The sequence below is a fragment of the Ascaphus truei genome, chromosome 9 (genome assembly GCF_040206685.1).
Source record: "Ascaphus truei isolate aAscTru1 chromosome 9, aAscTru1.hap1, whole genome shotgun sequence".
Lineage (NCBI taxonomy): Eukaryota > Metazoa > Chordata > Amphibia > Anura > Ascaphidae > Ascaphus > Ascaphus truei.
This window is the reverse complement of record NC_134491.1, coordinates 3,814,685-3,828,078: the sequence shown is the minus strand read 5'-3', so window position 1 is coordinate 3,828,078 and position 13,394 is coordinate 3,814,685. Positions and strand designations below refer to the sequence as shown.

At 47.1% G+C, this 13,394-nt stretch overlaps 1 protein-coding gene across 1 annotated transcript; it reads left to right on the top strand.

Annotated features, from left to right (window-relative positions):
- Positions 1–4,188: 4,188 nt before the first annotated feature.
- Positions 4,189–12,274, top strand: ACTC1 (actin alpha cardiac muscle 1). Its single transcript, XM_075613211.1, has 7 exons — positions 4,189–4,344; positions 6,561–6,705; positions 7,725–8,049; positions 9,501–9,662; positions 10,233–10,424; positions 11,072–11,253; positions 11,915–12,274. Exons 2-7 carry the CDS (start codon positions 6,577–6,579, stop codon positions 12,056–12,058), a joined length of 1,134 nt encoding a protein of 377 aa, XP_075469326.1. The 5' UTR covers positions 4,189–4,344; positions 6,561–6,576; the 3' UTR covers positions 12,059–12,274.
- Positions 12,275–13,394: the final 1,120 nt, after the last annotated feature.

The window sequence follows — 13,394 nt, the reverse complement described above, 5'->3', positions numbered from 1 at the left end:
GACACCCAGGGACACAAGACGTGACGGTCCCCTAACACCCAGGGACACAAGACGTGACGGTCCCCTGACACCCAGGGACACAAGACGTGACGGTCCCCTGACACCCTGGGACACAGGACGTGGCTGTCCCCTGACCCCCTGGGACACAGGACGTGACGGTCCCCTGACACCCAGGGACACAAGACGTGACGGTCCCCTGACACCCAGGGACACAAGACGTGGCTGTCCCCTGACCACCAGGGACACAAGACGTGGCTGTCCCCTGACACCCAGGGACACAAGACGTGGCTGTCCCCTGACACCCAGGGACACAAGACGTGGCTGTTCCCTGACCCCCAGGGACACAAGACGTGACGGTCCCCTGACACCCAGGGACACAAGACGTGACGGTCCCCTGACACCCAGGGACACAAGACGTGGCTGTCCCCTGACACCCAGGGACACAAGACGTGGCTGTCCCCTGACACCCAGGGACACAAGACGTGACGGTCCCCTGACACCCATGGACACAAGACGTGACGGTCCCCTAACACCCAGGGACACAAGACGTGACGGTCCCCTGACACCCAGGGACACAAGACGTGACGGTCCCCTGACCCCCTGGGACAAGGGACGTGACGGTCCCCTGACACCCTGGGACACAGGACGTGGCTGTCCCCTGACCCCCTGGGACACAGGACGTGACGGTCCCCTGACACCCAGGGACACAAGACGTGACGGTCCCCTGACACCCAGGGACACAAGACGTGGCTGTCCCTTGACCCCTGGGACACAAGACGTGGCTGTCCCCTGACACCCAGGGACACAAGACGTGACGGTCCCCTGACCCCCTGGGACACAAGACGTGGCTGTCCCCTGACACCCAGGGACACAAGACGTGACGGTCCCCTGACACCCAAATCTTAGTTGATTGAATGCATACATATACTGTATTCTGAAAACAACATATTGTGTATACACAATGTACACACACACAAATATATATATACACACATACACACGTGCACACAAATATATATATACACACATACACACGTGCACACAAATATACAAGCACAATTAATCTATTTGCCAAAGAGCTAACAATCTATAATTTCCTCACTTGCCTTTGTTCACACGGATGTTTAAACAGACCTCAAACCTGGAAACCACTTCAAAGGCCAGCGTTTGTAATCACAGGGCTACGCACACACTCCCATTATGCTGCATTTACTTTGACATTGCGTTTAACACAAATGGATAAAGTTGCACTCGAAGAGCATTTAACCCCTTTGATGCCACCACAGTCTGCAGGGCATTAATGAAGGGTTAATATGAATTTCAGCTCAGTCAGATACCCCACATGTCTGGGTGCTACAGGGAAGGGAACCCTTGCACAACTGATTGGTGATCTCATCCAGCACCGAAGAGGTTAAAGATCACCACTAACCACTCTTTCCAATGATGTAAGAGTATTAACCCCGCGCCTGCCTGTGTAATACATATAAAGAAGAAAATATCCATTCCATCCGTCAATCAATCTTCTGCTGTAAAGATCACAGACCACAACCCAATGTTCCCTTCTCTGGGACTCCGGACACCTGAAGACAGAAGGGACGTGTCCTACTGGGTTTGTCCTGCCTATCTCAGGGAGCTTTTATATATATATATATATATATATATCTCACCATGTTCAGGAAAAAAGGGACCCTTTAGGTTTTTCATCGTATCTTCTATATTTGTAGCTCAATCCAAATGCAACACGAACCAGATACACTAAGATTACTGTAGAGTTTGAGTTCAGTGTGTGTTCAGAATCCCCCACGAGAACGCCGCTGTCTGATTGTATCATCGGTAACGCGCTGATCCAGCTGCTCCCACCTCCTGAACGATACGTTGTTTTACTAATTCGTTTTTTCCGTCCTCCTCTATCAGGAAACATTTTATATAAGCGTATTGGACCATAATTCTTGCTCGGTCTCCAGCACTTTATAACGTGTTTATCTTCTGCGCTAAACACCATTTTGTTACTCTGCACTTGATGAGGTCATCGCGCCGTCACCAATTCCAAAGAATATTTATTAGGTTAGCAAATAATTCTTACCTGTAATAATCTCCTGGGACAGACCTATAACTGCTCATGTGTTCAGGAATAGTGAGTGATTTTCTGCACGATATGACGGATAATAAAAGGGGCCCTGTTTCTTCTGAACACAGTGTGTATATGTAGATATATACACACACACACACACACACACACACACACACACACACATTGCAGCACTCGCACAATAGATTTACCGCAGTTCTCCTGAAGTACACAGCAGCCATAAAAATACAAATGTTCAGAATATAAGAAGGCACCAGACTTGGATTTAATCTGTCTCTAAAATGCCTTTACAAAGCTGACATGTAACATGAATAAACACCAAGACAAGTTCCCTGAATATGAGACAGGCTCAGTGCAGAAACATACCACCAAAAACCAAACCATTCTCCTTGCATCCCACAGAGCAGATACTGTACGTGGAATGTTACATTGTGTTTTATATCCTACAGTTCTCTGAGGACTGGAGAGGGGGGAGGAGGGAGAGGGGAGAGAGGAGGGGGATTTCCACTAAGAGATCCTGCGGTATTTTTGTCCCAGGGCAAAACCTTTAATACCTTAATAGCCCCCATTCTTCTGTCAAAAACACACAGTATACGTCCTACTTCCATATACAGTATGATGCACATAGAAGTAATCTCATTGCCCCTGTTTCCACTTAGATTGTAAACTCTTCAGGCAAGGACCCCCATCCTCAAGTTTCACTTACATGTCAGGCGCACTGTGCTTACAAGTTACAATACTGTGTACTAGATTTACAGCTAGTAAGCTTGTTCTGCACAGCAATGTACAGTATACCTGGCCAGCTCTCAATAAAGAGAAACCCGTGTTCTTTTCATTTCTGCGTGATGTCCTTTGTGATCCAATGTAATTCTAGTGAGGAGAACAGAAGATGTTGGTTGTTGTGGTCATAGTCCCTGGGTTTCTGTGGCTATCTGTAACCCCATGGGGTACAGTAGCTTTCGGGACTGAGCTCTCTAAACATTTTATTAGGAGCTAACGAGAAATGTATATACTACTAGCTGATATACCCGGCGTTGCCCGGGATGTAAATACGTAATAGGTAGTATTATTTATATACTATACAATTATTAGGAATAGGGCTGCATACTGACTTTACCCCAGATCATTCTTTCTACCAGTTCAGGGGCGGCCAGCTCCAGTCCTCAAGGGCCACCAACAAGCCAGGTTATAAGGATATCCCTGCTTCAGCACAGGTGGCTCAATTAGTGGCTCAGTTATAGAATGTGCTGTCACCTGTCATGATTGAGTCACCTGTGCTGAAGCAGGGAGCCACAGACTGAGCCACATGTGCCAAAGAAGGGATATCCTGATACCCTGACCTGCTGGTGGCCCTTGAGGGCTGGAGTAAAGCACCCTGGGCTGGTTTATACATGATGTTTTTCTTGGTCAGGATCCCAGTACCTCCTGCCCTGCAGGAGCATCCCAGATAAGAACTTCACCAGAAGGGACCGCCACGTTTAACCTCACACACAATGTGCTCAATGTAGTGAGCTTTAAGCTGCTGTTCATTATGGGGTCTAGAACCCCAACTTAATGTCTTTGCAGCCAAAGCATTGCTGCCCCCTGGCATTGCATGGGGTAACAGAGAGAGAATGCAACACAATACAGGGTAGTGTACCTGTGTACAGGGCTTATCCTTGCACAGCCCTCCACCAAGGAGCACTAATAACTGGGGCTCTTATGTTCATTATTAATGTGCAAATTAAACGGACACACGTCCCAGATCTCATTAAAAACAACCCAAATCTCCCAGTGCTGGAGACCCTCAGTGCCGCCCTCTCTCCTCCCCCCGTGCAGCACCCTGGCTCCCCCCGTGCAGCACCCCCCTCCCCCCCGTGCAGTGTACAGCACCCCCCTCCCCCCGTTCAGCACCTGTTTGCTTTCTGTGTAGACCCCTGTATAAACTATTTCTTTCATTGTGCCTGTTAGCATTGCAGACATGCCTCCTTGGGAATCCCTATTTGGCCATCCATCGTGGTGCTTCCCCCACCTCCACACCTTCCATACATGGGCTAAGGGGTCCACGGACCCTGCCCACCCCCCTCACCTACTCCATTAATGGCTTCTTTGCTACTCAATGGCCCAGAAGCTACCAAATAAGGGCAGGCTGCCTTTCCCTCTGGAGCTTCCTCACTGACTCCACATCTCTGCGCAGGGTATAAATTGGCAGCTCCGACCCCCAGCCAGCACCCAGCCAATTCAATCACAGCAGCCAGCTCTCCAGCGCTGAGCAGGTGAGTACACACTGGTCACACGGACTGGCCACACGGACTTGCTGGCGACTTTCTGCCGGATGGAACTGAGCCATTTTTGGGAGACAGAGGAGCCCCCGTCTGTGTTTTAAATTTTTTTTCGTTCATTTTTTTGGGGGGGAAGGGGGTAAAGGAATTACACATAATTGGTCAAAGTACGTTACCCTTTAGCTGCTCTGCAATGGGTAGCTGGCCCTTGTGGCAGCGAAAGGGTTACATACCAGGTCAGTGGCACATGGACCTGCAATGCCTCCGATGGTATGCAAAGGGTTTCAAAGTAGCAGTACTGTGTTTGAATGGGAGGCCGCACAATACACACGAGGCGTCTATATTTCATTTATTTATTTAAACATTTTTAGAACCAGGAAGCGATACATTGAGAGTTACCTCTTGTTCTCAGGTGTGTCCTGGGCACAGAGTTATGATGACAAATAATACAATGGGTTGCCGGCTCCATCATAATTCAAGGGAGCGACGCCCTCCCCCTGTTTTTAGGCTGGTAAGATGTATGAGGGGCAGTGTTTTTTGGAAAGCTGAATTGTGGCAGGATAAAGCAGCGTGGCTCGGTGTCCGGAGAGACTGGCCACGGCTGGACAGGGATTAGGTCAGAAAGACGGCAAGTATAAGGAGGAGATCTGGGGAACATGAGATGATTGGGGATACAGCACAGGCATCACACAGAGACACCATGAATAGGGGGGGGGGGCACAGGGTATGTCGGAGAGCCTACCTGCTCATAATTTGTCTGCAACCTCAACTTGTTAGCCCCATCACTTCCAGGGGAGCAAGCTATGCTCCGTTCTCTGGCAGTGAAGGTGTTAAACAAAGAAGGAGGGGGTCATATGAGACTTGTTTTGCAAGCATGTGTTTGGGGGGGGGGGGGAGGGAAGGGACAGGGTGAGGTTTGTGTATAAAAGACAGCTGCTCCCTGCCATGTGAGAGTGTGGTGTGATAGTCAGGGGGTGTTGGGGGGGGGGGAAGGTTATGAAGGAAAGGGAATTAGTCGTAACCCTTTCACAAACAGAGAAGAGTTTGTAGGACTTGTACTTGTCAGTATGTAGTTCTGCATTTTAACTTTCATGTTGCTGAAAGTATTGAGACCCTCATTACATTACACAATGCGGTCAGAAGTTTGTTCTGATGCCTTGCTCCATGTTCTGACGCGCTGCTCCATGTTCTGACGCGTTGCTCCATGTTCTGATGCGCTGCTCCATGTTCTGACGGGTTGCTCCATGTTCTGACGCGCTGCTCCATGTTCTGACGCGCTGCTCCATGTTCTGATGCGTTGCTCCATGTTCTGACGCGCTGCTCCATGTTCTGACGCGCTGCTCCATGTTCGGACGCGCTTCTCCATGTTCTGACGCGCTTCTCCATGTTCTGACGCGCTGCTCCATGTTCTGACGCGTTGCTCCGTGTTCTGACGCGCTGCTCCATGTTCTGACGCGTTGCTCAATGTTCTGACGCGCTGCTCCATGTTCTGCTCACGTTTGCATCCAATGTATCAAAGTGTTTCTTACGCCCGACACACATTGTTGGCCAGAAACGTTTGCGTCACCTCAGACCTGCTACATTGTTTTGCCGCAAATACAAGATATAAAAGTGACACGCGGAGTTTGCTTCATCTCATAATCTGTCATGTAACTCCTCCCTAACTCCTACTGTCACTCCCCAAACCGCAAGGTGGCGCAAAGGGTGGAGTAAAGACCGTGATACATTGATGCACAGAGACGCAATATTAAAATGACGTGATTTACGTAAATTTTGCTCCAAATTTGCCATCATGCATCACCCCTCATGTATCAACACAAAAGTGCTGCTGTTTGGGGGCAAAACATTATTTCCAGAGGTATAGAAAGATAAACGTATGAATTGCAATGTTTTTTCTTTGATAAATACTGTTTGGTTCTGTATTCCCCCAGAACTGCTCCTCTTTTCCATGATATTAATCTAAAGACAAATGGGGGGGGGGGGGTGGAGGACAGGGGACAGCACCAGATTTATCAAAGAATATGACATTTTTATTGATCTATTTTGTGCTGTTGTTTTTCAATCAACATAGCACCAATTTTGCTGCAGAAAAAAAAATGACAAAGATTAACCCCCCCCAGGGAGCTGCACTAAGAGAGCAGAAAGTTAGGAGCGAGCGTGTGGCTATGTCCTTAAGGATTCTCCGTCTAACCCTCTCTGTCTCCTAACAGATCCTAACCTGCCACCATGTGTGACGATGAGGAGACTACCGCCCTGGTGTGTGACAACGGCTCTGGGCTGGTGAAGGCTGGGTTCGCTGGGGATGACGCCCCTCGTGCTGTGTTCCCCTCCATCGTTGGTCGCCCTCGTCACCAGGTATGTCCTTTTTTGTCCACTTGTTCTCTGCTAGCCAGGAGGAGCTCTCTGGGTTAATGTGCTATAGCTGTGACTGTGTGCCATTGGTGTAGTGAAGGAAGGGGGTGGGAGAGCATGTCCCTGTTACAGGGAGCTTGCAATTAAATAGAAGGGGAATAGTTAACCACAGCGGGAGACAGGCTTCCACATCACTCAATATATACTGTACAGTCCTAGTTCCACATGTCCCAAATTATATCTCCCTGGTGCACCAAACTAACACTTCCCATAGCGCTGTAGAGATGTAGCAGGACATGAAATACACCCCAGAGAGAAGCACAAGGGACTCCCTTTTCATTGGGTACTGTGGATTGCAGAGTTTCCTGCTGTAAGCCCCATTATACCCTATTACCTCTCAATCTATTCTTCTTTCCCCCTTATTCCACTATAAGGAGATAAAAATAGAAAGTGTACACAGCCTGTGAGGACCAGTGATAAGGAGAGCGTGTTATTAATAGAAGGGGCTGTTTTTAGACATCTCCCATTCTCCTCCTGTATTTCTGTTGGCCCTGCTACACTGTAACTGCTGGCAGCTTGTGAATGAGCCATAGCTGAAATGTTAGCAGCAGCAGCAGCATCATTAAAGTCCAGACACTCATGAGGGGAAGTTGAACACATTATAATAAAGTCCTGCCAATAAATTATTAGTATCACTTACTGCTTGGTCCTGCCAACTCTCCCCCTGGGAATGTATTGGACCTGCTTACCCATTTCGGTTTATAGGACCAATTGGCATTGATGCCAAACGAGTCACTACCCTGTGTGACCTTGTAATCTAGGTCACAGTAACTTTGAGCTACTCAGTTACAGGCACTAATTAAAACGCTGGGCTGAGATCCTAATAAGATATCGAAGGAATCTGCAGTGTATCCAAGTCTTGTTTCTGGGTCTCACAAACTCTGCTGATCTTTGTAGCACAATGTGTTTGTAATGCTCATTGCACTCCATGTAGCCTCATTCTGCTGTTGTCTCTCCTTTAGGGTGTCATGGTGGGTATGGGTCAAAAAGACTCCTACGTAGGTGATGAGGCTCAGAGCAAGAGAGGTATCCTGACCCTGAAGTACCCTATTGAGCATGGTATCATCACCAACTGGGATGACATGGAGAAGATCTGGCATCACACCTTCTACAATGAGCTGCGTGTGGCCCCTGAAGAGCACCCCACCCTGCTCACTGAAGCCCCCCTGAACCCCAAGGCCAATCGTGAGAAGATGACACAGATTATGTTTGAGACCTTCAACGTCCCAGCCATGTACGTTGCCATCCAGGCCGTGCTGTCCCTGTATGCTTCCGGCCGTACCACAGGTGAGAATAGACATGATGGAGAAATATTAATGATATTGTATCTCAAGAACTACTGTTCACAGTTCAGTGAGGCTCAGGCCTCATCTCCGTGCACTTAGCTTGGCTCAGATAGTTGCAACTGAAACAATGAACTGTTATTAGATATTACTATTGGGTTAATTAATAGAAGTAACATTTCATTACCTTTTATTAATGGAACTAGAGGTCTTTCTTAAAGGAGAAGCAGTTTTGCTCTGATGGAGGCAATAGGATGAATAAACAGTCTACTGGAGCAAAACTGGTGGAAAAAACTGCCCCAGATTTATCAGAGGAAAACATTGCATGAATTGCAGTGGGATTGTTAAGTGATAATACTGGTCGTGTTCTGTGTGCCCCAGTTTTGCAGCTGGAAGGTGTTGATACATAACCCAGTGAGGACAAACACACCATGAGTCCCGCACCACGGCCTCTGCAGGGAACGTACCAGGGGCAGCAGAGACAGATATAACCAGTGCAGCCGCCAAGGCGGCGAAACATTTTAATGCCAGAAAGACCTCACAAGCTTAACCCTGCATGCTCCTCGGGAAAATAAGGGGTTAAAACATTGCCACGTAATCCTCTGTTGTTCCCGACCACCTCCCAATGATATGTCAAAGTCACATAAAATCATCACAAGTTCAAGCAGATTGCGACGGGCGCCTTAATCTTCTTACACTGGCGACACGGGCATCTCTGCTCTGTATCCAGCCTATTTAGTGGAAATACTGGCTTATATTTACCAGAACAGCACGTCCCACGGGAAGCTATGAGAGAAATGACCCTGCGCTGCGTTCTGCAGAACACAGCGACAGGAACATCTGTCTGTGATAGAAACAGAGAGAGGCGGCATTGAAAGTCCCGTCAGCTTACGTGCTGACAAGGAGAGTAGCCCTGAGTGGAATAATCCCTCTTACACAAGAAGCCCGCGGGCTCCCCACACTCTGCTTGCAGATGCCGCCGGTGACGGTTATTTCTGTACATTGCCATGATGTTTGTTGCCCTTTGGGACATGTTTCAGTTTTGACATGCATTATATGTGGGCTTCATTCACGAGACTGCACAGATACTCTGCCACAGTGTTAGCTTGTTCTCTCTCCCAGACACGTGGGTTGGGTGAATGTTACAAACGGGGGGAGTATTAACTCTTTTACATCCAGAGGAGCCTGCAATGTCTTGCTCTGCGTTTTGTCCCCTCGTAACGGGGCCACGATGTAGCTTATGGCTTTATTCTGCTTCCGCCACCAGCCATAAATTACATTGTGGTCCCGTTATGCAGCCAAAATCTTCCCTCCACGGTGAACACTATGAATCTGCCCCATATGTATATTGCTGTCAATACTATGCATAGTACAATAATCCTGCACCATTTAAACCTGGCAGCCATGTGTCACATGTTTGCACAAACTCATCTCCCTTCTCCTCCTGCCCCTCAGGTATCGTCCTGGACTCCGGTGATGGTGTCACCCACAATGTCCCCATCTATGAAGGGTATGCTCTTCCCCACGCCATCATGCGCCTGGACCTCGCTGGCAGAGACCTCACTGATTACCTCATGAAGATCCTGACTGAACGTGGCTACTCTTTCGTAACCACAGGTGAGTTCTGTGCCCTCCTGTGGCTCTCTGCTATATCTCTCCATGATGGGGCCTGTCCATAGGAATGCACCTCTACAGAGCTCTGCCAGTGTATGCAGACGTTACCGGGACAATGACACTGCACTAAAAATTTCATTTTTGGTGCCCGAGGCGCAGTGAGATAAAGTGACAGTCACCAGGCTGATACTCCCCATACTGTTACCTATGCCTCCTGATTTGTAGCTATTTGTAACCGGTGAACAAAGCTCATATACACAAGAGGTATCGATATCAGCTAGAGGCAGACTATGGGCAATCTCCAGCCCAAAAACTATTGCTGCCTTTACATGCCGCAATAGTCACTCAGCAGCTAGAATATGGAGTATCAATGTGGCTGCAGGAAACACTGTAATGTGTAGAGGGTCCAGTAAGTAGATAGAGGGATGGGGAGAGAATGATGTCCAGTCTATTCCTAAGCAGATATAGGGGAAAATCCTAAGCACAATGTGTCACTACTCTGTAGGGTGTGTGAATGTCACCATGAAACCATGAAACTCTGTTCCAATGCTGCTATGTATCTGCTCCCTACAGCTGAGCGTGAAATTGTCCGTGACATCAAGGAGAAGCTGTGCTACGTGGCTCTGGACTTTGAGAATGAGATGGCGACCGCTGCCTCCTCCTCCTCCCTGGAAAAGAGCTATGAGCTGCCCGACGGTCAGGTCATCACCATTGGAAATGAACGTTTCCGTTGCCCTGAGACCCTCTTCCAACCATCCTTCATTGGTGAGCATTGCACATTGTAAGCAGACTCTGGGGCTCATCCAGCTCGTGTATCGGGGATCCTAATCTGATAGACACACAAACTGATACATAGTTTATGATCAGTCCTCCCGAACCCCCAACCCCCCCAATACAGAACTGTAAAACCAAAATATCAAAGCAGATTCCTGTTGCACAATCTCTCCCTCAAGTAATCATGCAATGTATAAAGCATAACTGAGAGAGTCTGCAGTATTCCCACCTTCTAACGCTTGTCTTTTATGCTGTAACAAGCTGTACCTCCTGCCCACACACCCTCTAACTTCACGCAAACACCTGTAGACAAAACCCGCAGATAGAGAGATGCCATTTAGTTCATTACTCGGTTGCAAGTCCAGCCTTTTCATGTGCAGATGTATTTAGAAGAGGGTGTAAGGACTCTCACACCCCTCCTCCCAACACATACTGCTGTTTCAACAAAGACCTTTTTATCACATGTGAGCCCTCCGCACATGCTTGCGTGACGACGTGTTAGAGCAGTTGCTGTCCATTTGGCACTGTGTTAAATCCAGCATCAAGCCTCAGACACAATCACCACCTGTTGCCCACACTCACTCCATGTGTGACGTACTCTGCTAATGCCCAATGTGTTACCTCTCTGCTAACCCCAGGTATGGAATCCGCTGGTATCCATGAAACTACCTACAACAGCATCATGAAGTGTGACATTGACATTCGCAAGGACTTGTACGCAAACAACGTCCTCTCAGGTGGTACCACCATGTACCCTGGTATTGCTGACAGGATGCAGAAAGAGATCACTGCCCTGGCTCCCAGCACCATGAAAATCAAGGTGAGTTCTCCACAGCTTAGAATACATTATTTCAATTCAGCACCCACCATGGGCTCAGCACATTACAGATATTGTAAAACAAAGGGATAAAAGCAACAGACATGAGATATTAGATGGAAGCTTGCAATCCAAGTGATATCAAGATAATCTGGGTAGTGTTTTTATATACCTGCTCCCAGAAGACTAGGTTTTATGTGGCATGAGGACATCAAAAGCCCCAATTCTGCTCTGTCGGCTTTACAATGAAATCACCAATTTGGAGACACAATAACAATGTTTTATAGACAGAAGGGATCTGCGTTCCTCCCGAACACAATGTGTTCTGCTGTGAAATTCATGGTAAAATGGATAGCAAAAGACAGGCACGAGGAAATCTTTAGGGTCATGAAACAAAGTTAAAGACATTGACCAGGGAGATCAGAGAATGGACATTATGTGTGGGGCCTTATCTAGGTTTTTATGTGTCTAAAAAGCCTCAAATAGACAGGTAGGGAGAGAAAGACACAGAGAGAGAGACAGAGAGAGAGAGACAGAGAGCGAGACAGAGAGCTGGAAGGTGATGACATCACTGCCACTTCGTATATATGGAGGCTTTATCATTTGCATCAGAAACAAAGTTGCTTTTACTAACACTCTTATTCCTCTAACTTCTTTCTTTAAGATCATCGCCCCACCTGAGCGTAAATATTCCGTCTGGATCGGAGGCTCCATCCTGGCCTCTCTGTCCACCTTCCAGCAGATGTGGATCAGCAAGCAGGAGTATGATGAGGCAGGACCCTCCATTGTGCACAGGAAGTGCTTCTAAAGAACTCATCCACTCAAACATCCAACATGTACAGAGTACCTCCAGTTCCAGACAGCAAGACATGAGCGGCCACTGTACAGTTTCTTTACACTCCATCATATTTATTACTTTATAAATAAAACACATGCGGTTATTACGTGCATCAGAGTTCGCCTGTCTTCTTTGCTTTCCCTGCAATGTTTAATCTTACAATAAATGAAACCACCTGCTCATTCATGGCTTGTCTGTTGTATGTGAACATTTCTTAGGGGGGGAAAAACAAACACTTTTTTCTGTGAGTTTTGTGTAAATTTGGGGCCGGACCTGCAGGTGTTCTGGGAGATTCTGTGAACCCATTGGCGTGTCAGAATTTCCAGCAAAGCAATGCAACTCTGGCATCAAAAGGGGGCTAAAGTACAGGGATATACCAAATAAGTAAACATGGGAAGGATGTTGATCCAGGGAGAAATCTGATTGCCAATTATTGGAGTCAGAAAGGAATTACATTTTTCCCCTTATGAGATATCTTTGGAAGATGTGTCACTGGGGTTTTTTGTTTGCCTTCCTCTGGATCAATATACTGTAAGTATAGATATAGGATAAAGTATCTGTTGTCTAAATTTAGCATATGTTGAACTTGATGTATGAATGTCTTTTTTCAACCTCATCTACTATGTAACTATGTAAGATAAAGGCCCATATTTACTAAGCCATGCTATGCTATAAGAGACTGTCCGGTGCAAGAGGAACCTTACACCCCATTAATTTAAATGGCATAGCACCACTTCGTAAATATTGGCCCAAGTCCACATCAACTCAATACGACTTCTAAGAAGCTGGAGAGGGAAAAATCTTTAAGCAAACAGTGTATCTTTCCAGGATAAGCACACTGTGCCGGGCGCCGGTCTGAGCACCTGTTGGTGGGGAAGGGAATTGACGGATTCCATTGAGACTTTTTTGCTCTGGTAGACAAGGAGGTGAGAAACGTCAGATCTGTGTGTGAAAAGCACAAACACTGACAGCCACTGCTATCTTTCAACCCACCCACCTAAGTTCCAGCCACAAACAAAAGTATACACACCCCCAACAACCATTTAAAGCAGCACTACTACTTTCCAACTTGTTTTTTTTTTATTTCGTTTTTTTGTTTCTTCTTTGTATATGTACAGCATGTGGCAATGTATAATTCTACATTCTTGCCTAAGCTTGCAATCGTTTGGCGCTCCTGCTGTTATAAACCTGTCAAAATTCTAATTGTGTGCCTTACGTAATGGCTGCTTCAGTCAGTGTAACTCAGCAGCTACAATGTATCCTTATATTACTAAGGTAACATTATCTATTGTTACAGTTTACAGCT